Source organism: Chiloscyllium plagiosum, chromosome 11, assembly GCF_004010195.1.
Source record: "Chiloscyllium plagiosum isolate BGI_BamShark_2017 chromosome 11, ASM401019v2, whole genome shotgun sequence".
NCBI lineage: Eukaryota > Metazoa > Chordata > Chondrichthyes > Orectolobiformes > Hemiscylliidae > Chiloscyllium > Chiloscyllium plagiosum.
Window position 1 is genome coordinate 48078823 of NC_057720.1, and position 23764 is coordinate 48102586.

Here is a 23764-nt window from a genome sequence, read left to right on the forward strand (position 1 = left end):
CCTGAAAATTCCTTACAAATGGTTGGTTGCCTGTAATAGGTAACTTTAGTAACAAACCTCCAAAATCTAACAGCTTACACTGCAAACCGGGTGAAAAATCTCTATCCTGATACATATCTGGCATCATGTCTGTACAGGACAGGCATCATAGTGACTTCAGGGGAGATGGTTATAAAAGACATTAGAGCTAGCTCCAATCGAAATTCTTGATTAGATTTAGCTAAGTGCTTTGTCCAAAAATGTGTTCAATCATTTACCAAAAAATATCAGTATTAGTTTGATGGAAAATAAAATGTGGGATGACAGTTAATGAATGTTCAGTGTGATGAGAATTACAGATGAAATTCCCTAAGTATCTTTATTAATCAAGATGTTTGCATGAACTGTTTTCACTTACTTTGTGACACTCTGACAAGCTCAGTGACACTGAACACACCCGATGTGACAAAGCTGTCTTGGAAGCCCAAATGTCCTGTAAAACATGAAAAATAAAGAAAATTAAGCTTCTCTACAATAAGAATTTGTAGAGGGAATTTTGGTATTGCAAAATAATGTTATGTGGAAATCCTCCAGTTAAATCAAAACGCCTGAAATTTCATTTTAGATGCTCCACGTCTCAGTTATCCAAGGTAAACAAACCAATTGCAGATCTACACTGAAAGGGAGAAGGTAGTCAATACTTGAACCTTATAAGTGAGCTGTTTCATAAAAAAATTATGAGACTTTACATAAAACCACAGACACTGTACAATTTAGTTAGAGCTGTAATTCCAACCAGAGATTCTTTTTTTCAAAGAAATGTAGAAACAAAAAAAGTTTTCTTTGTTATTCCAACTTGCTCTTCAAGAAAACTTAAAAATCACTTGATTGTTGCCTCATATGCTATGGAGAGAGTTCCCTGTGCAACCAAAATAAATCCAAATCTAGAAGCCCAAGTCCCAAATATGCTACATTTAAACAATTCATGGAAGGATCTGCACATATTAAGCTGTAGCTGCCTTCAGTCTGTTCAATGTTTTGTAAGGCATTTATAGAATATATGAAAGAAAAACAGCAATTGTTGGAGAAAACCAGCAGGTCTGGCAGCATCTTCATTAGGACTGGGAGCTCTGGGCAGCTCTAAAGAAGTCACCGCACTGGAAACATTAACTTTGTTTTCTCCCCTCAGATGCTACCAGACTGCTGAGTTTCTCAATTTCTGTTTTCTTTGGTTTCAGATCACCAACATCTGCAGTTCTTTCTTTTATTGGAATACATGATTTGTGCACATTAGGTCTGGTAAAAGAAGATCCAAACCTTGGCATGGTTGGACTCTTTTGGAAAGTAAGGTATCCCTGTGGAGTAGTCCCAGGTCATCTTTTGGAGAGTGAGGTGCTTACAGTGAGAGGACAGGTAGTCTTTAGGATTATTAAATATATACATGGCCGCATATGAAAAGAGAATAAACTCACTGGAATAGTCAAGGATTATACCTAAGCATTTAAATCACCTGTCCTTTAAAAACATGAAAAACTGTCTGCACAGCTTTTAAAAAAAAAATCAGAGTTTGGTCTTTCATAATGTCTACTGACATAAGTCTGAGGGATATCATCAGATGATTAATGCTGCATAATTGATTTTACAACCCATCCCTGTCATATCGAGGAACATGCCAGCTCCAGTTTAAGTATTAGTTCCAAATGATTATAAATTCTTTTAAGAAAATTGTTGAGCGGTGGATCGGTCCATTCCTCGTGGCAATAATGGCCGTGGTTTGAGCAACTGTTCCAGCATCGACAAAGTGGGGTCCATTATTTTCCTCTGATATTTTAGCAGTGTCTACAACGGCAGCAAGGTGAATGAATGATCTTGAGTGACTTTCAGTCCTTGGGAGATAATTTGGATGGTCAATTGGTTCTCAAGAATTAGGGTAGTCTCCTAACAATGGAAGCGACTGGAATATTGGTGGCGATGAGGCAGGTTTGGCAGAGGTGACATTCTAGGTCTGGTCAGTGGTGGCAAGGGCTGCTTTCTCCACAGTGCTGGGGTGTCAGGGACAGCTTTGATGGCTGCAGAGTGTGGTGGAGTCCTGTAGCCACTTAGGAAATCAAGAAGCCATATGTGGAACAAAAAATGAAAATTTTCCTAACACCATGATGTATTACTTTTTATAATTTTTGTAATTAGAATTATGGTGACTTATTCACATTTTACTTAATTTTCATAAATACATATAACAATAAATTACTATTACGATAACTTCTTACTCTTTTAAATTCGAGCAGCCCATCTAACCTTTCCTAGGTACTGGTCTGTAAATCTTCTCTGAACTGCTTCCTATGCATTCACATCCTTCCTTAAAGAAAAAGGTGAATATTGTAGATTAAACATCAGGGATTAAAAATTAGTTAGTCAGAGGCTTAATGAGTTTATGCTTTTCTGGTCAGAGTTTTATCCATCTCACGTATCCACCAACTGCAACCCCACGGATTCCTTACTCCCCATATTTACACACTCAATCAAATGCTCCCCCTCACATTGTGGAACCTTTCCAGTCCAGAGCAGATGTGATTTTGCGATTATTCAGACACAAAGCCTTTCAGTTTGTCATACCAGTTGGACGGAGGAATCAGGGGAAAAAAGTTACTAATTTAAGTTGCTGGTCAGTCATGAACAAAGAGCATGGAAAGGAGACTCTCTCCTGAAAAGGTTGTGTTCTGGCTGCTCAAGGAGTTAGGACTCTGGAGATGTCAAGGAACACAGGAGTTGTTGGGTTAAGGCTCAGAAAAAGTCCTGTGAGGTCTCAGAAGAATCTATTAACAATTCACTGCAACTGAGTGTGAGGGTGAAGGTAAAGGAAGTTGCAAAATTCACAGCATCTCCTTTGATTGCATTTCTTCTTTGATGAGGGCATCACTGGCTCAGTGGTTAGCACTGCTGTCTCATACACCAGAGACCCGGGTTCGACTGCAGCATTGGGTGACTGTCTGTGTGCAGTTTGCAAATTCTCCTAGTGTCTGCGTGGGTTTCCTCTGGGTGCTGCAGTTTACTCCCACAGTCCATAGATTGGCAGGTTAACTGCGATAGCCATGAGAAATGCAGGTTACATGGATAGGGTGGAGTCTGGGCGGGATGCTCTAAGGAAGGTTGGGTAGACTCAATTGTTCTGTTCTAATTCTAGCCTTATCTATTGATTTACTCAGATTTGTACCCTTTACTCTTTCCTGTTATGGTCTGTGCATCATTTCTCAAACAAATATTTTTCTCTCTTGCCAGCTTGCTACTCTTTCACTTACAACATCCTCCCAAATTGGATCCCTTCTCCCCACTATTTAGTTTAAATTCCTCTCCATTTCCCTTGTTGTGTGGCTCACTAAAACACCATCCCCAGCACAATTCAGGTATAGACTATCCCAATAGTACAGTGCCCACTTTCTCCTACTTGTGGCAATACTCCACAAACTGGGACTCACACCAGCCATGCATTCACCTCTCTAATCTTATTTGCCCTACGCCAATTACGAACTCAGGTATTAATCCAGAAATTACTTCTAGGGTTATGATTATTTGGTGCCTAGTGCCTCATATGGATTATGCAGACCGCTTTATTTTCTGTTTATGCAGGGGTACTGAAATTGACCATGATGACTAGTTTCTCCTCCTATCATCATAGAGCCTTTCCTGCCCGGAACAGATATACAAAACCCTGGAACAGGTAGATAAGATCGAAAAGTGTGGCACTGGAAAAGCACAGCAGGTCAGGCAGCATTCAAGGAGCAGGAGAGTCAACACTTCAGGCATAAGCTCCACACATTCCTGATGAAGGGCTTTTGCTTGAAACATTGACCCTCCTGCTGCCAGTGCTTTTCCAGCATCACACTTTGCAACTCTGATCTCCAGCATCTGCAGTCCTCCTTTCGCCTACCAGTTCAGTAATACAACCATCTAGCTTCTTGCTTTTTGCTGCAAAAAGCAGTGTCAATCACCCTTATTATCTGCTCCTATGACTATGGCATCGCTGTTTGCTCGCCCCACTTGAATATGTTTCAGTATCACGGTGCTACGGTCAGTTAACTCATTTGACCATCAACCCTCACACTCAACTGAACAAGCTAAAAGAACCTCCAACCGGTTTGTCTGTTGCAGAGTTTCAGGCTGCTACAGCCTTGCCCTCTGGGATCCTTACCTGTATCACTCGCAATTACACTCTCTATTCCCTGACCAATGATCATTTCAGAAGATCCTATCCTCAGAAGTATGACTGCGCCATAGAATAATGTGCCCAGGTAATATTCCCTGCCTAATGTGCTACCGTGTCTGTAGTTCAGATTCCAGCTCATAGTCTTTGAACTGAAGCTGCCCAAGCTGTAAATACTGACTACAGATGTATGCGCCCTGAATCACACAAATGCAGGAGTTTCACACTCTGCAATCGCAGTACATCATCAATCCTGCCATCTTCATTATGTCTCAATTCAGAAATTAATTACATGATTAATTATTAAACAAATGAATGTCCCTTCTCACTATCACTTACCATACCAACTTCAACTTTAAAGCCTTAAACTTTATCACTTGAGAATAAGATAAATAATGAAATCACACGTCCCTTACTTCGCATTTGCTAGAGTTTCTTTAAAAAATTATAAAACTAGTTAGAAGGAGTCTATAAACGTTATATTTTACTCAAACTTTGACATTTTACATAGTACCCAACAGGAATTACCAACCAACCAACTGACACATGAATTTCATGTGATGCCACTGAATATTTTTGGATTTTTTTTTCCAACCTCCATATATTTATCATCCTCCCCATTCTTTTGCCCATAGCTCTGCCTCTGTCTGCTCTTCACCCAGCCAAACACCTTATGATCTTTCTGTAATGTCCCAGCTCATCATTCGCTTCCAAATGTCTGCCTAAGGGTCCTCCTTTCATTCACTCCTTTAGTTACTGCTTACTGCCTGTCTTAGGATTCTGTACTGGTCTCCTTCTCAAAGTGCTGCTGACTGCCTGTGTCAGGAACCACTGCTCATCCAGAGAAAGTGAGACCTGCAGATGTTGGAGATCAGAGTCGAGAGTGTGGTGCTGGAAAAACACAGCAGGTCAGGCAGCATCCGAGGAACAGGAGAATCAACGTTTCGGGCATAAGTCCTTCATCAGGAGCAGGAGAATCGATGTTTCGGGCATAAACCCTTCACCAGGAATCATGCCCAAAATGTTGATTCTCCTGCTCCTCAGATACTGCCTGACCTGCTGTGCTTTTCCAGCACCACTCTCTCAACAATTGCTCATCTACTCCTCCAGATGCTGCTGACTGCCTATCTTAGGATCCTCCACTCGTATGCTCCTCTCGGTGCTGCTGACTGCCTGTGTTGGGGTGCACTGTTCGGCTGTTTCTCGAACTCCTCTGCATAATTCAAGTTTTTCAAGTTCTTTACTTCTCCATTTACAAAAATGGCTATTAGAGCAAATCCAACATATTCCCAAGGAAGCAACACATTCATCTTCCCAAATGGGTATTTGTTTCACCAGAATGGGATTGGCTGTGAAGTGTTATTATTGCTACAGTATCCATCATTGCTACCAAAATCAGGAATATTCTTCAAGGCCAGGGATGAAGGTTTCTTGCTGGTGCACACCAATATTTATACCAGAGTATTATTTTCATCCAATGGTCATATAAAAATAAACACGGGTCACGAAAAGGATTCTCATGGGGGGGAATCCTCTGGTGATTCACAGGACCCAGTGTTAGATTATTGTCAGACGCCCTTTGCAGACAGACCAATGATTGAAATGAGCTGGCACAATAACTGGACCCACCGATTCTTGTGCCAAAATCCAGAAGTCTAATGTTTTCAATGCTTCTGTCTCTGAGAAATGTGGAGGTGTGGAAGAATTGAATAAACTGGATTCATGCCAGAAGAAACTTTCTTGAAGGAGAATTTTTGAGCCTGTTTTGTGGTTTGTCTGCGCGCAGTTAAAAAAAAATGAAATGGGAAAATAAAGCCAGTGGTCAGCCAAATGAACACTGTGAGAAACTAGGAGAGAGTATTTTAGTTTGAACACTTCAGTTACAAAGTAATCAGATTGTCATGACGAGGTTGATCTCTTGCCTTTTCTTGTAACTTTCCTTCCCACCTTAAGGGACCCAGAGGTAATATAAGGTACAATGCAGCTGACAGATATACGTGCTTTTGCGTTAAAGCTAGTAATCACTTAGAAAGACAGTTCTGCTTGTATAACAGATTAGGATTACATCCCGATGGAGAATAGTAGATGGCTGAGCTTCAGGATGACTCTGATTTTGTGCCATTTCTACTAAGGCTCTTTCTTCTCAAGTCACTGTTCATTTTAATTTTTTTTTTGACGATTCTAATCTAATTGGCATTCACAAACATGTTGTTTTTAACACATCTATTCTGCTGGTGTTTATGTACACTTCTAGAACTCTGTTCTTGAAGACTCCAGAAATTAACCTCCTGTCACCCTACACATTGCATGATTTTAATATGGCTAGAAGCATACAGCAGTCTCCCACCAAAGCTGCATTCCCTGTTGTTTAGTTTCTTCACAAACCACTTTGCCTGTGCCGTACATGTTGGTTCTTCATTGGACCTACTTCTATTTACTCTGAAAGTCATTGCTACGAACAAGAAACAATGACCTCCTTGACTCACCATCTAACCCTATCCACACTTCTGCTGATGAAACCACTTTATGTTCATCACCTTGCTCAGACTGCATGCCCTGTACTCACATCTTCCAGTTCTCTTATAACATAATGGCAGAATCAATATAGTTTAATCTCTTTCAAGGCTGTCAATGGTGCTAAGTAAATTTTGTCTATTTATTTTTTTTAAAGGCTCTTTTTAATTTTTTGCATAAATAGTTGTCATGTTTGATCTTTAATAGCTGAAATGTTAAGCTATAATAATATTAACCAATGACAGCAAAAATGATGCATAAAGGAATTTTGTGCAAATTGGTTAACAAATGAACTTGAAACAGTGGACAAAGAATTTCAACATTTTTATCTGTCCTGTTCATTGTGCGATCACAGTGGAGATTCAATCACATACGTGATTGAAATAAATAGGCTGTTTCAGCCAAGGGTTGGTTTCTGTGATTTAGCCTTTTGATACAAATCTGCTTTCAAAAGGAGAGAGAGCAGAGTTAATGTTTCAGGTCCAGTGACCCTTCTGCAGTCCTCAGTAACTGCCAGACCTGCTGAGTGTTTCAAGCAATTTCTGTTTTTGTTCCTGATTTCCAGCATTTGCAGTTCTTTGGATTTTTGATTTTAGTTGGTTATGGCCATTGAACAGACTGAGATGTAGTACAGTGATAATCCTCCAAAATGCAGTTCATTTTTATTTCCTCAGTCAAGCTTCTGCAAAAGAAATTTAAATTGCATACTAGATCATAGCAGAATTGAAAGAGAAGCACCTGGTAGATAAATGTGAGTTGAAAAGAAAGGGAAGAGACATTTACCAACGACACTATTTAACCACACGAATTAGCAAGGACTTGTTAGGAGTCCATGCAGAGTAAAACTAAATGGATTAGGTCCCAGAGTGAAATCCTCCTTATGCGACCATACTTTTTTGTTTGTGATTTAGTAATCATGATGTTCAGTCACTGAGGCTGCCAATGAAATTTAACAAAAAAGACACTTTCATTGCACAAAAAAGACAATTTTCTAAGGTCTTCGATCAATACAAAAAGAAATATTCATGACTTTTCCCAACAACATCCTCTACAGACACTCAATCCTGAGGAACTTTCACTTCTATCTTTACTCTTGATTTGTTACTCAACTGGAGGCTTTTTTCGTAGGTTGAGAGGTGACTTAATTGAGACATATAAGATAATCTGAGGGTTAGATACGTTGGACAGTGACAGCCTTTTTCCTTGGAATGGCGATGGCTAGCACGAGGGGAATTAGCTTGAAATTGAGGGGTGACAGATATAGGACAGATGTCAGAGGTAGTTTCTTTACTCAGAGTAGTAGGGGTGTGGAACGCACTGCCTGCAACAGTAGTAGACTCACCAACTTTAAGTGCATTTAAGTGGTTATTGGATAGGCACATGGATGAGAATAGAATAGGATAGGTTAAATGGGCTTCGGATTGATTTCAAAGGTCAGCGCAACATCAAGGGCCGAAGGACCTGTACTGCACTGTAATGTTCTATGTTCTAACTATTTGAAAAGTGAACTAAAGTAGCCAAATGTTTACCTTAAAGTCAATGGTGCAGTTACCCATGTATACTTTCAGAGCTACAGAGCAGTCTACATTTTATTCTCTTAGATTTCTACAGATCAATGATTTTGCCTTCCTCAACTTTGTTATCTTTTTTTCTTCAGTGACAGTACACCCTGGCTACTCATTGTCTGACCCTCCTTCCTATGAGGACAAATTGCATGCTCTTCATTGCTCTGTCTCTGTCACATCTATTTTGAAGATGTCATATTCCATACTACTATTTCCAATGGGGTAAATGAACAGGAAGCAGTAAATACAAGGTATTTGAATTTCCAAAAGACCACATATAAGGTTGCTTATGGAGCTGGATGTGATCTATTTCTACTAAGAGAAGATTGTCTCAGAGGAAAGAGAATGAGGAAAAATGGGTAAATTACAGGTTGGAAATTATAACCAATAGAGTGCCACATGGATTAGTACTAGTCCTTTGATTATTTATGACCATGCTAAATTGGTTGGACTTAGAACTGATATAGTAACTCAACACTTGGCATCCATGAGGTGCTGTCGACCATCAGCAGCAGAACCGAATTCCAAAACAATCTGCAACCTCATGGTTAGACACAGGTCTCACTCTGACATTAGCATCAAACGAGGGGATTAATCCTGGTTTAATAAAAAGAGGAGATATGTCAGAAGCAGCACCAGGCATACATAGAAATTAGGTGCCAATCTGATGAAGCTAAGACACAGAATTACTTGCAAGGTTTGGGCCCTCACAATATTACTGCAGCCTTGTGCTCCAGAACTTGTTGCACCCTGAGCCAAATTATTCCAGTTCAGCTATAACACAGGTATCTACCCAAAAATGTGGAAAATTGCCCAGATTATGTCTGGTAGACATTTCTAACCCATCCAATTGTTGCCCCATTAGTCCACCTTCAATCAATGGTGAAGTGATGAAATGTGGCATCAGCAGTGCTATCAAGCAACACCTGCTTATTGCTAACCTGCTTGTTGACACTCATTTTAGGTTGCATCAGAGTCACTCAGCTCCTGACCTCATTGCTAAAATATGGACAAAAGAACAGAATTTCAGGGATCAGGTGAGGGGGACTGGCTTTGACATCAAGAGCTGCCAATATATGGGAAGACTATCACCTGCAAGTTCTACTCCAAGGCATTCACCATCCTGACATAGAAATTTATCACCATTCCTTCAGTGTCACTGAGTTAAAATCTTAGAACGCCCTCCCTAATGGCTTTGTGGGTCTAGGTAGACCAAATAGACCAAGAATGCGGTTCAAGAAGGCAGCACACCACCACATTCCCAAGGGTATCTAGGAATGTGCAATAAATACAAGGCCAGCAGCAACACTCACATCCAACGAATGAATTAAAAAAGGGGCTTTTGCTTCCAAAGTGTAAATATTATAATCACAACAAGTAAGTCAGATTGCTGGATTTGACAGAGCTCCCACTGGAGTTTTGAAATGGTTAGCTAAACCATAATAAAATACTAAATATGTTTAGGAGCACATTCTCCGAAACACTGGCAAGAAATTAGTCTTGCACCTCTGATTTTGAGCCTCTGAAGTCAACATTTCACACCCTTAGCTGAAACATACTTACAATATACCATGCACATATAACACTTCCTGAAGGAAACATTCTCAAAATTTAAATGATTCCAATTCAATTTGCAGTGATTACTTAAGATTGGACAGTTCATGTATATGAACTCAGCATAAGGATAAAACTACAAGTATGGATAATGTCTAACATCTTATGCATTCCACACTTGAAAATATACCATATTATTGTAATGCTCTTATATTCCATCTATTTGAATCCAAAATGAAATTGAAACAATGTTTTTTTCAGCTACAATGAAGGAAGTCATGGCAGCATCAAATAGATCTCACTATGGTCTGGCATTATGCCAGCTTGTTTTAACATAGGTTTGGTTACAAGAAAAATCTGACACTTTTCAAATGTGCTAAGTTAGAACCAGTTACAAATAATTTGTTGAATGTTTCTTACAAAAGGCTGGGTTTGTGCCAGACCATAGTCAGAATTCGTATGGCACTTTCTCTGACAAGCTGTGAACAATGTTGGGGAACACAAAATACACATAGCTCTGCCATTTACACCAAAAGCATTTTGAATGGTTTAAATATCTGCTTGATTTTCATATACAAACAGCAAATGCAAAACAAAGTTAATTTCTGCGATTATTTAATATTTTACTGTAAACTGGTTAAAAAAAACCTGGAGGTGGGTAGTGGTGCGCTGCAAGGATCAGTGTTGTTTGTAATTTATATAAATGGTATTGATGAAAATGTAGGCAGTCTAATTAGTAAGTCTGCATATGCCATGAAAATTGACAGAGTTGTGGAGGGAGGTTGTTAAAGCATATAGCATGATATCGATTATTTGGAAACTTGAATGGAGAAATGGCAGATGGGATTTAATTTGAACAAGTGTGAGGTGATGCATCTTGGGATGTCAAATGTAGAGGTAAAGTATACAGTTAAATGGCAGGACCTTTAGAAGTACTGATATACAGAGGGATCTTGGGATCCAAGTCCATAGCTCCCTGAACATGGCAACACAAGAAAATAAGGTATCAAAGAAGACATGCAGCATTCTTACCTTCATTGGTCATGAGATTGAGTATACAAGTTGGCAAGTCATGTTGCAACTGTATAAAATTTTAGCCAGGCCACATTTGGAGAATTGTAAACAATTCTAGTCGCCATAAGAATGTGGATGCTCTCAAGAGGGTGTAAAAGGTTTACCAGGATGTTGCCTGGACTGAACTGTATTGGCTATAAGGAGAGGTTGGACAAACGTAGTTTGTTTTTGCGAAAGCATCAGAGGCTGAGGGATAACCTGATAGGTGTGATTAAAATTATGACAGGCATGGATATAGTGGATAGTTTGAGTTTTTTTCCCTGTGGTTAAAATGTCAAATACAAAGGCATAGGTGCAATGTGAGATGGGGAACATTTAAAGAAGACATGCGAGGTAAGTTTTTGACACAGAGGGTGGTAGATACATGTTAGGGGAGGTGGTAGAAGCAGATATGATAGCAATATTTAAAAGGCATTTAGACAGATACATGAAAAGGGGGATATGGACCATGTGCAGAGAGATGGGAGAGATTAGTTTAGAAAGGCGTCATGGTCAACACAGACAAAGTGGGCCCAAGAGTCTATTCCGGTGTGCTGTTCGATGTAGGATGCCAATATAGTGGCAGACTGTCAGTTCTACTAAAAACTGGACATATTGTATGATTTTCACTAATAAATTAACATTAGTCCAGAGAAATTTGCAGGAAAAAGAAGACACATGACAAACAGAAGTATTAAGAATGTCTCAGGAGCAGATTTGGAAAGTAATTCAAAGCCCTTTCAGAAGAACTGAATTCAGGTTATCTGCTCTTTAGAGTGAAGTTACAATGAGAGGCTTGATGACAGACCTTTTATGCAAAATCCTAGCCGGAAAGAAACCTGTGGACTGGGGAAATAGAGGAAGGTACAAGTGTTGTTTAAAGTCTATTTCAACTTAACTTTATTTACAATATCAGAAATGCAATTCCCAAATTAATGCTTTGAGGTAATTTGGGATTAAGTGATGGCTGAATATTAAGATTTAAATTATAAGCTTGCAATGCCACATAATTCTGCATATTTTCAAAGCAATTTGAAGATGACAAAGAATCAACCTTCCGGTGTGCAATATATGGGAGTGTACACTGTATACACCATATACAGTATATTGAAGGTGTTTACTGATAGAACACACACAGCCCAAGATTACTTTTATGCCTGCTAGTCAGGATATACCAAAGTCAACTCTGGTTCACAGTGTGAGGAAACAGGAACACCAGTGAAGAAAGCAGGACCCTAACTTCAAATGTCATTTGATTTGAACTAATTCGATAAAAGGAGCTACACTGTGGCCTTTTGGTGAATTTCATACAAGATAATGATGTCCGCAAGGCTGACAGAGGAAGACAAAATCTTCATATGCCCTCACATAAATGAAGGTTAACAAGTAAAGTGGCTTAAATTACAAAAGCTGTCTACACTAAATTGGCTGCAATCTATAGTGTATGCAATCAAGGAAAAGACTTCACCAATCTCAGTGGCAGCCTGATGTCAGTAATTTACATAACAGCAACTAAGCACTGTTATATGGCCAGCAGGAGATTCTGGTACTTTCTGGGGCTTTGTTTAAAGGAACATTGAAACTTTGAATCTTTGGAACACTTGACGATCAAGTAATATTCAGAATGCCTTTTAATTGGAATATAAATCCTTCTGAAAAATGTGTTGCTGGAAAAGCGCAGCAGGTCAGGCAACATCCAAGGAACAGGAGAACCGACGTTCGGGAATCCTGAAGAAGGGCTTATGCCCGAAACGTCGATTCTCCTGCTCCTTGGATGTTGCCTGACCTGCTGCGCTTTTCCAGCAACACATTTTTCAGCTCTGATCTCCAGCATCTGCAGTCCTCACTTTCTCCATATAAATCCTTCTGCAGTGGGGAAGCAGTTTACAGATGTGGTAGCAACAAATGCAATTTAATTCTGATTCTAATATGACAGCAATTAATTGAAGCAAGTTGTTGCTTTAGAATGAAAGGCTGCATTATGTGGAAAAATCACCTTACTAACATTGTTGAGTACAACATGAAAAGATATCTCTAAATCTGTAAAGTTCACAGATTGAAATGAAAATTGAATTGTTTTTTTTTTAAAGTATTGAACATTGAAGTGCTGTTGCTCTACTTTCATGCACGATCTCTAAATTTCTGAATCTTTGAAAATTCAGAGGTTTCCTACAGTGTACAAATACAACATAGCTGTGAAATATAGATGCGCAGCTACTTTCTAGATCACCAGTGGAGCGAGATCTAGACACCTAAAAGATTCATTTCTTCATGTGAAAATTATTACAGAATTTTGTTCAAGAGTTTTGAAGTGAGTCGTAGATTAGTCATATTCCACTCCAACACTGACAATATAGAGTGCCTTAGCTTTGTACCCAAGGAATGGTTACACTCTAATTACCGAATTACATAGCTTATTCTTTCATTTCACACTTTGATATTTCACTGCTTGCACCTAATGGAGAGATTCAAGAAGCAGATAAAATAATTCACAAGAAATTTAAGAATTTTTTTTAAAAAGAGTAATGATGGTTGCAAATGTCAACATACTCATCTTCCCAATTTTCTGATAATTAGATTTAATATTGAAAAATCATAAATGCTACACATTTGATGCACTGGTCAATAATGCAGATTTTACATTGCTTCTCACATTGAACAACTTCCTCTTTACCCCTGAAAACAACAAATACTGGGAATCACAGCAGGTCAGACAACGTCCATGGAGAGAAAGCAAGCTAATGTTTTGAGTCTAGATGACTCTCCATGACTACTCAACTTCCTCTATGTAAAAGCATTGCTGGGGGTACCCACTTTGGTAATGTATGCATGCCTTTTTTGTGAGATATATGAAATACACTTTCTACTGAAAAAAGAGCTGTTGGACAAGGTCTGTAAACAACTAGAACACTGAGGATCATACTGCTGCTGTTTTCTATTCTCACTCAATTTGAAATTTCATCATCTTCACTGCTCTCTTTCCTTCACATAGTCCATGCTTACTTTCTTTACCTCCATTTCTCGGGATAAGCTAACCACCAATAATCATTATAAGTATAGGGCTTTCACAGCTACTTGGACCTTAACTTCCTCACAGCCTGCTTCATACTAAGACAACCCCTCCATTCTCTCAGATGGTCTGTCCCATCTGTTTAAATGAATATTCCAGGCCAGTGATTCTAATACATCTTCTGGTCTCCTTACCTGAGGATTCTGCTCCATTGTGGATGATGGGGCTTTGTGGATGATGGGGCTTTGCGTATGCCCGCTCTAATTCCTACACATTTGCTTTCACCCTTTCCCCTCCCTCAAAGTACCATGATGAGGTTGCTTCCCAAAAGACTCCAGATCCAAGAGATAGTCCTTACCATTTCCAACTTCCATTCTAATACTTCCACCAATTACATCTTTTTATCTGCTCCTGTTTCGGTTGGGAAGAGATTGTTTCCTCCAACACCCGAATGCATTTCTCAAACACTTCCAATACAATTTATGCTTCATACAGCAACTTTCCATGCAAACACAGATATAACATTTGCCCTTTTACATCATCTCTTATCATTATCCAATGCCCAAATATTCTTTCCAGATTAAAATGTGAATTAAGCTTACTTTCAAGTTTGTATATGATATTGAGTGCTCACAATGTGATCTCTCCTTTATGGTGAAGACCAAACGTAAAGCAGGTGACTGGTTCAGGGAACGCTTTGTTCAGTTCACAAAGGTGAACTTGCGTTTTGAATCACCTATGTCTTTAATTCTCCACTTTACTCCCATCCTGACATTGATCTGCTGCAGTTTTCCAATGAAGTTTGAGGAAGGGCACCTCATTTTCTGACTTGGCACTCAATATTAAGTACAACAATGTCAGATCATAACGTCTTCCCCATTTTCCTTTTCTTTTTACTAGTTTTCTTTTTTCTTGTCTTCTCATTTTACTCTTATTTCCCTCACTTTGCTTTTGATGGTAGTTAGTCAGGATCTTGCCATTCGCACCTCCTCTGGATACATCTTTTGTTTCTTTGCGTGTCTGTTAACACTACCTTTGGTCTTGCACAAAGAAACTACTTATTATTTCATGTATCCTGCACACCTCCCATTATAGTCTTTGTGTTTTATGTTTCTGAGCACACACAGATTTTTGTTTTCTTAAAATCCACTGCATTTTAATTTCTCCCAGGGCTGACGAATGGTCACAGATCTGAAACTCCGCTTCTTGTTTCATAACAACACACGATGCTTTGGAAAACACCTATCAAACTCACAACCTCTATCAAAAAGAAGACAAGGGCAGTTGATGGATAGGATTGCTTAAAAGGTATCCTTCCAAGCCAAACATCATCCTGAATTGGAACTGTATAGCCATTCTTTCACTATCACTGCCATCAAAATCCTGACACTCCCTTCCTTGCAGTACTGTGGGTGCACCAATTACGAAATGGACCACAATGTTTCAATGCCACCTTCTCAAGGGGAATAAGGGATGGGGAATAAATGCTGGCCACACCAGCAATGGCCACAGTCTGTGAATGGATGCAAAAAATTATACCACCTCACCTGCTAAGTATTCCCAGCATTTCTACTTATACCTCCAATTTACTTTTCTTGTAGCCGGGAGCAGTTTGGTAAAATGGTTTCACTGGTAAACAATATACTGGGTTTAATGCAGCTTTGCTTGGATCAAACCTCAACCTCAAGTCATGCTTGACATGTCGAATAATTAGAGTCAATGCATAAAAAAAATCAGAACTGAAGTAGTTCTGGGAAATATATAGATTAGGAGTAGGCAAAATGGATACAAACGTATTGGTAGCAAAAACATTACCAACAGAGGTAATAAAGGTAACCTTTTCAGAACTCTATAGATCTCCCCATGGTAAATCTTCGAGAAGCACATGTGTCACTGTAGTACTCAGCTACTGTTCTTGCAACTTGTGGTCGTGTCATTTTTCACGGCAGCAAGAGGCATGATTTGTCTTTCACAAGCCACTGGTTACTTCAGATCCTTCTTGAGAGAGATCAGGGAGGGCAGAATTCCTGAAGACTAACGCACCATGGTAATTTTCAAGAAACCTGGCCTTGTCATGCAGAGTTCTCTGCATCTGGTCGCACACAATCTGTACATTCATAAAGCGTAAGTCTTCCTATTCATACACTTTAAAGGGTTTACTATGGGAGCTCAAATTGCTATAGGAGTGCCAACAGTTAACCCCTGCAATTCTAGGGAAATCAGCAACTTACCAGAACTGTTTGGCTCTAAACTACCGCCTGGTCGTTGCGTCAAAAGATAAAAACCACCAAAACGTTTTGTCTGTGGCCCGACAAATGCATACCTGCTCTCCCTGCAACTTTAGCAAACAGACAGTGAGAAGGGCTAAAACAGTCATTATAGGTTAAAAAAATGCAATTCTATGCAATAAATACTGTTTCATACAACTACTGTAACCAGCCATTTTGTAAATGTGGGGCTATATTTTGCTGGATGTGTAGCAAAAAATACATTTTGCGTTAAGTTGGTTTTGTACTGTACTTTTATCAAATGTATGCCAACAGATTAGGAGCAGCACTAAGAAAATTCCAGACCAGTAAAGATTATATAAATTACAAGAAAATTATTAAATTCTATTTGTTTGACTGTTCTGAAGACGGACCCTGAAACGTTAACTCCAATTTGTCTCCACAGATGCTGACAGACCCGCTGACATTTTCTGTTTTTCTTTCTGATTTCCAGCATCCGCAGTTCATTTGGTTTTTGATTAAACTCGGTTATTTGGCGGCATTTTGTGATTGAATGTGTAACATTTTCCATTAGAGGCTTATGACTCTCTGATAACGATAAGCCTAAAATTTGAGTTCATGCAGAGTTCATAGAGCTCCCATAAAGACACAGGTTCACACACTTACATAACTGTGATATATTTGAGGAACAAATTTTTCCTTCTTCTCCAAGTGTGGAAAAACATTACGTGCTTTATTTTCAAAGAACAAATCAAAATGTCCTATCTCAGAACATATCTCTCTCAAGCTACTTTCCAAACCTTTTAGCTGAAACAAGACTCCAATCAACTTCACCCTTGTGCAACCTCAGTGAACAACACCACAGGTAGTTGGTTAGTATCATTTGTTGATTTACAATATTGCTACATTCTGTTCCAAATGTAGAGCATGTTATAACTGCCAGCTTTTACAAAAAGTTAGAAATTTTGCATGTATGGTTGATGCAAAGGTTCTAATGCATGAGTAATTTCAGGAGATGGGAATTTAGTTTGCACAGAATTTCTTGGTGTGCCTTATAAACTAGCTTATGAGACTCACCAAATAGAAGATGAAACACAAAGAACAAAATTTTACATGTATATCCTTTATATAGGATCATGGAATCCCTACAGTGGGGAAGCAGGCCATTCGGCCCTTCAAGTCCACATTGATCCTCTGAACAGCATCCCACCCAGACTCACTTCCCTACCCTATCCAAGTATCTGTGCATTTCCCACGGCTAATCCACCTAGCCAGAACACCCCTAGACACTATGGGCAATTCAGCATGGCCAATCCACCTAACTTGCACATCTTTGGACCGTGAGAGGAAACCAGACCACCCAGAGGAAACCCACACAGACGCAGGGAGAATCTGCAAATTCCACACACATAGTTGCCCAAGGATGGAATCAAACATGGGTTCCTGGCACTGTGAGGCAGCAGTGCTAACCCCTGAGCCAATGTGCCACCCTGCATGTTAGAATTAGTAATCAAATGTAAAGACAGAGTCATAGAGTCTTAGAATCATGTCGAATGGAAACAGACTATTTGGGGAGAAAGTGAGGTCTGCAGATGCTGGAGATCAGAGCTGGAAATGTGTTGCTGGAAATGTGTTCCTGAAGAAGGGCTTGTGCCCGAAACGTCGATTCTCCTGTTCCCTGGATGCTGCCTGACCTGCTGTGCTTTTCCAGCAACACATTTCCAGAACAGACTATTTGGTCCAACCAGTCTGTGCCTAACATAATCCCAAACTAAACTAGTCCCACCTGCCTGCTCCTGGCCCATATCTCTCCAAACATTTCATAATCAAGTACTTATCCAAAATGTCTTTGAAACGTTGTAATTGTACCCACATTCACTACTTCCTCAGGAAGTTCATTCTATAGATGAACCACACTCTGTGTAAAAAGAATTGCCCGTCATGTCTTTTTTATATGTCTCTCCTCTCACCTTATAAATGTGCTCCCTAGTCTTGAAATCCCCCACCTTAGGGAAAAGACAATTACCATTAACTCCATCTGTACCCTTCATTATTTGATAAACTTCCATAAGGTCACATCTCAATGTCCTAAGCTCCAATCAAAAAACTCCCAGCCTATCCAGCCTTTCATCATAACTCAAACCTTCCATAACCCAGCAACATCCTTATAAATCTCTTCTGAACTCTCTCCAGCTTAATGACATCCTTCCTATGACTGAATGACCAGAACTGGACACAGCATTCCAGAAGAGGCCTCGCCAATGTTCTGTACAACCTCAATATGACTTCACCCATGCCAGAAAAGTTACATTTATTTCCCAAACTACTTTATAAATGCTTGGTCTTATTGATAACTTGCATTACACATCTAGAATATTATACGACAAACAGCAGTGATATGTACTTTTTATAGCGCCTCACCTCACATCGATAACATTCTCAGATGTTTTCCTAAGAAATAGTTGCGTAACAGATGCTGAACCAAAGGAGCATATTTATAAGAAGTGACTAAAGATAAGACTGTAAAGATGATTTTGAGAATGTTTTCCAAGAAGGTTAGTAAATTAAAACAGCTGATGGATCGAAAGAGAAATTTGGTGAAAGTGTGCAAACATATGAAATAGGAGCAGAAGTAGATCATTTGATCCCTCAAGCCTGTTCTGCCACTCAATAAGATCATGGCTGATCTATTTATATTTTGAATTCCACGTACCATCTTCCCGATAATCTTTAATTCAGTTGCTTAAGAAAAATCTATCCACCTTGTTTTTAAAGTATGCAAGGATCTCACCTCCACCATCTTCTGAGGCACAGTTCCCATGCTGCACTACCCTCTTTGTGAGGTAACATTTCTTGCATCCATGTCCTAAACGCAGAAACTTTGAAACAGTGCCCTTTCATTCTGGACTCACTTACAAGAGGAAGCATCCCTCCCATATCTGTCTTGTCAAGACCATTCAGGATATAATACATGTCAATCAAGTCAGCCCTTTCTCCAGTGAAACAAGCCCAGGCTTTTGAACCTGGTATTCTTCCTGCCAAAGTGCACAACTTACGTTTCCCCCCCCACATTATACTCCATCTGTCAGACCTTGTCCCACACACTCAACATACCTGCATCTTCCTTATCTGTACTTCACAAAATCCTTTCCTATTTATCTTGGTATCATCTGTGAATTTTGCAACCACAATTTTGCTCCCATGTACAGGTAATTGGTGTAAATTGCAAAAGGTAAATTCCACAAGCACAGGCACCCGCAGGACTCAACTTACCACATGTTGCCAAACAAACAACGACACATTTATGCATACTCTGCTAGGCAGCCAATCTTCTATCCATGCTTACATCTTACCTCCTATGCAATGAGTTTTTAGCATAACAAGCATGTGGCCCCTTAGTAATTTTCTTCTAGAAATCTAAGTATAGCTCATTTAAAACCTCTCCTTTACCAAAAGCACGTTACCCTTTCAAAAGAATATGATTCAATTTGTTAAATATTTTGTCAATAAATTTGACAAATGCATGGCTTGAGCTTTTCTAAGGGTGCAGCACCAATAAGTCGCCTTAATGGTCAATTCTGGCACTTCTCTATGATAGATGTTAAGTTAACTGGTCTGTGGTTTCCTGTTTTATGACCAAGATGACCAAACGTTCTGCAACCAAAAGCTGGAATCTACTTGTAACAAATTTCTTTCTGCCAAGTTATTCTCTCAGATTTGTGGAATTCTAATAGGTAATTTAGTCACACATACAAATAATAGTGAACTATTATCTTCATCAAACCCTCCTGATTAATGAACAAAGCAACCTTGCACACCATTTATCTACCCTCAATGAAACAATCTCAATTTTTTTTAACACTGAATTTGAATTCCACCATTTACCATTGAAGGATTTGAACCTGGGTCTCTGGAATAATAGATCTAGTTATAAATACCATTGAGCCGTCACCTCCCCAGTGAAACAATCTATTGGGAAAAGCAAAAAGAGAAAAATCTGGGGCCAATTAAAGAAAAACTGATGTTGTTCTTAGACTCCCTGAGGTAATCAAGCAATCATAATCAACACAAGTTGAACCTCTGCAACTAGAAATGTCCTTTTGTGGAATTCTCAATCCACCTATTAAAAGACTGCTGCAACTCCAATGAGCAACATCTCTATATTGTATCTAGAGGATAATGACTATCCATAAACCTCGGTATTTGCGCATGGATTGTATAGCAAAGGCCAATGAAATAAAACAATATGCAAATCTAATCAAATTGTGGGGGAAAAAAAACTAGCTGCTGGATTGACTACTTTCCTCTCCGATTGAGACGGTCCAACAAGTAGTCACGTTACAAGGAATGGAAGAAAAAGTGAATTCTTTAGGAATACAATATGAACATGCCCTTTTAAAAAATGCCTTTCTGTTGCCTAACCAATGCAGTGTCCATGTCATAACTGGGATGGACTTATACACAGGACAAAGGCAGTACAACACTCAGGAGAGAATAAAACTGAAATGATAATGTATTGCAAAGGATTTTAAATGTAACATTAATCAATTATGATAGCAGTTGATTTATTTATTCTGCATGAATCAATCTGCTAAATGTTACTGATACGTTCAGTAATCTGTTGGCTAACTCTTGACTGAAGTAAAACAATATCCCACAGGAAAGTGCATGAGAAAAAGTACTAAGAAGCCCAAAAAGCTGACTCAGTGGATTTGGATTTGAAATTGGTAACTAAACCTTAAAACAATATTTGTGTGCAAATCTGTAGGTCAAAAATATTCCTGAAGTCGAAACATTAAATACCCTAATGTGATTTCCCCTCCAAACTTTCCACTCTGAAGTCTATCTAATTACTACAGAACATCACATTGCTCACCATATGCATGGTTCTCCTCATTCTGTCAAAAAATCAACACTGACATACAATTAGATTTGCTATCATGTATAGATGGAGAGGAATAGTAATCATCAAGGGACATTAAGAAATTTCCATGAATATGCTGTCAACTAAGCAGATGGTCTTCACTGGACATCTGACCTTACTGTGAGAGCTTTGATCAAAGAGGGCAGCAGAGCTATTGAATGACATTGTGAACAATGTACCACCCAAAGATTTGTCAAGGATAAGAGAGGTGGAGGGAGAGAGAAAATGGATGGTGATGACTAAGAATTTTGAATGAGAACAAGAATAATTTTGGTTGACAACCCAACATTCTTTTTCACAAATCATGAGCCACGTATGACCAGAATCATAATAATGTAATGCGGATATTATTAGTAATGCTTAATTCTTGAAGCTGTTTGAATCACATGATGAAAGATTCCCAATGTTAACTATTTATGGTAAAAACATAAAACCAAGAATAAAGGCTATATTTATGATTTTGTGACAACAGACAAAATCTCTAGAAACAAAAGCAGAAATTGCTGGGAAAACTCAGGTTTGACAGTATCTATGGAGAGAAATCAGACTTAACATTTCAGGTCCAGTTACCCTTCTTCAGAACTGATGGTAGTTGGATAAGCTTGGTATTTATGCAGAAGATAGGGTGGGAAGAGCAGGCAGGAGTTGGAGATATAGAGCCCAAAGAAAGAGAAAATCAGTTGGGCAAACAAAGAAGTGGGCAAAGGTCAGCCTGGGAGAATGAATAATTGCTAATGGGGATTATTGGTACCTGAAAATGTGTTGTTTGTGGTAGCAGTCCATATGATGACAAGCCCTGGTGTAAGGGGTTTGGGTTAAGGACGTGGAAGATGCTCAAGCCCTAAAATTCTTGAACTCTATATTGAGTTCAGAAGGGTGCTGAGTTCCCAAGTGGAAAATGAGATGCTGATATTCCAACTTGTGCTGAGCTTTGTTGGATCACTGCAGCAAACCTGAGACAGAGATGTTGGCTGGGGATCATGGTGGTGTGTTGAAGTGGTTTTGCAATTGGAAGATCAGGGTCTTTTGTGCCGATAGAATGTAAACATTCTGTGAAACGGTCACCAAGTCTGCGCTTCATTTCCCCAATGTAAAGGAGGCCACATTGTGAGCAGCAAAACAGTACACTAGATTGAATGAAGTGCAGGTAAAGTGCTGCTTCATCTTGAAAGCATATTTGGGGTCTTGGATGGTGAGAAAGGAGGAAGTAAATGGGCAGGTATTACACTAAATAAAAACCAAAAGAACTGCAAATGCTGCAAATCAGAAACAACAACAGAAACTTCTGTTGTTGGCAGTGTCTGTGGAGAGAAATGTTTCGGGTTCAGTGATTCTTCCACTGGATCCAAAATGTTGACTCCGATTTTTCTCCACACAGGTGCTGCTGGATCTGCTGAGCTTTTCTAGCAATTTCTGTTTATGTGGCAGCTATTACATGTTCTGCGATTGCAAGGAAGGCCGTAGGAATGTGTTGGGAATGGAGGGCTGGATCAGAGTATCCTGGAAGGAACAGTCCCTGAGAAAGGGACAGGATGGGAATGTGGGTCTGGTGGTATCATCCTGCTGGTGGTGACAGAAATGGCGGTTAATTATCCTACGGATGAATCTCTTTACCTGTGCCAAAGTGATTGGACTGTTACCTCAAGTTGATTATACTTTGAGGAAAACATACTAGTTATTCCAAACCACAGCCACCAGTCCTGCTCAATATCTTTCATGCACTGTGTGAAAAATGGGCCAAAATATAAAAACAATTAGATCTAACTTAATAAGACCAAAAGATAGAGGAGCGGAAGTAGGCAATTCTGTTCACCGAGTCTGAAAACAAGGCTGATTGGATAATCCTCAACTCCATCTTATTGCCTTATCACATAACCCTCTATTTCCTTGAAGGTTAGAAATCCATGTAGATCTCACCCTTGAATATACTTAACGGCCCAGTCTTGACAGCCCTTTGCACTAAATAATTCCACAGATTTGCCATCCTGAGAAGAAAACAATTCTTAGATAAGGCGACCAACATAGTTCCCATTATTTCAGCTGTGCTCTGAATACTGCCTTCTACAGTTTTAGCAAGATCTCTCTAATTTTATATGCCAGTCCCTTTAAAACAAAGACCAATATTCAATTTGCCTTCCCTATTATCTCCTGAACTTGGATGTTAACTGTCTGTTTGTGAGTTGTGCATTAGGAATCACAAATCCATCTGAGCTGCAGTTTTCGCTCATTTAGATAACATTCAGCTCTATTCACCCTGCCAAAGTGCACAACTTCACATTTTCCCACATTACATTTCATCTACCACATTTTTGGCCACTCATTTAACTTGCCCATAACTTTTTGACTCTTTTTGCTCTCATTACATTATACTACCCATTTCTGTGTCATCCACAAACATGATATTTCATTCCCTTCCATCATTCAAGTCATTAATGCATATTGTAAATAATTATGTCCCCAGCACTGATCCCTGTGGCACTCCACCAATTAAAGATTGACATCTGAAGATATTCTATTTATCCCAAATATCTCCATACAATTCGTTATCCAATTCTCTATCAACGCGAATATACTACGCTCAACAACATGAGCTTCTAGGCAAGTAGCATTATGTGCAGCATAGGTGTGTCATAACATCTCTGAACAGCTTGATTGGAAAATCTGTATTACATCTTAGTGGTTCCCTTTTGTCTATCTTGCTTTTTACTTTCTCAAAGAACTGTAATAAATTCATCAGGC

General features: G+C 39.2%; 1 protein-coding gene across 14 annotated transcripts in view; it reads right to left on the reverse strand.

Moving 5' to 3' along the window:
- The window catches only part of nfia (nuclear factor I/A), a 677405-nt gene that overhangs the window by 190309 nt on the left and 463332 nt on the right, over positions 1 to 23764 (reverse strand). For all 14 annotated transcript variants that reach the window (XM_043699275.1, XM_043699269.1, XM_043699272.1 and 11 more), the window contains one exon: positions 398 to 472. In XM_043699275.1, the coding sequence (XP_043555210.1) occupies positions 398 to 472 (75 nt within the window). The remainder of the gene's footprint in view (positions 1 to 397; positions 473 to 23764) is intronic.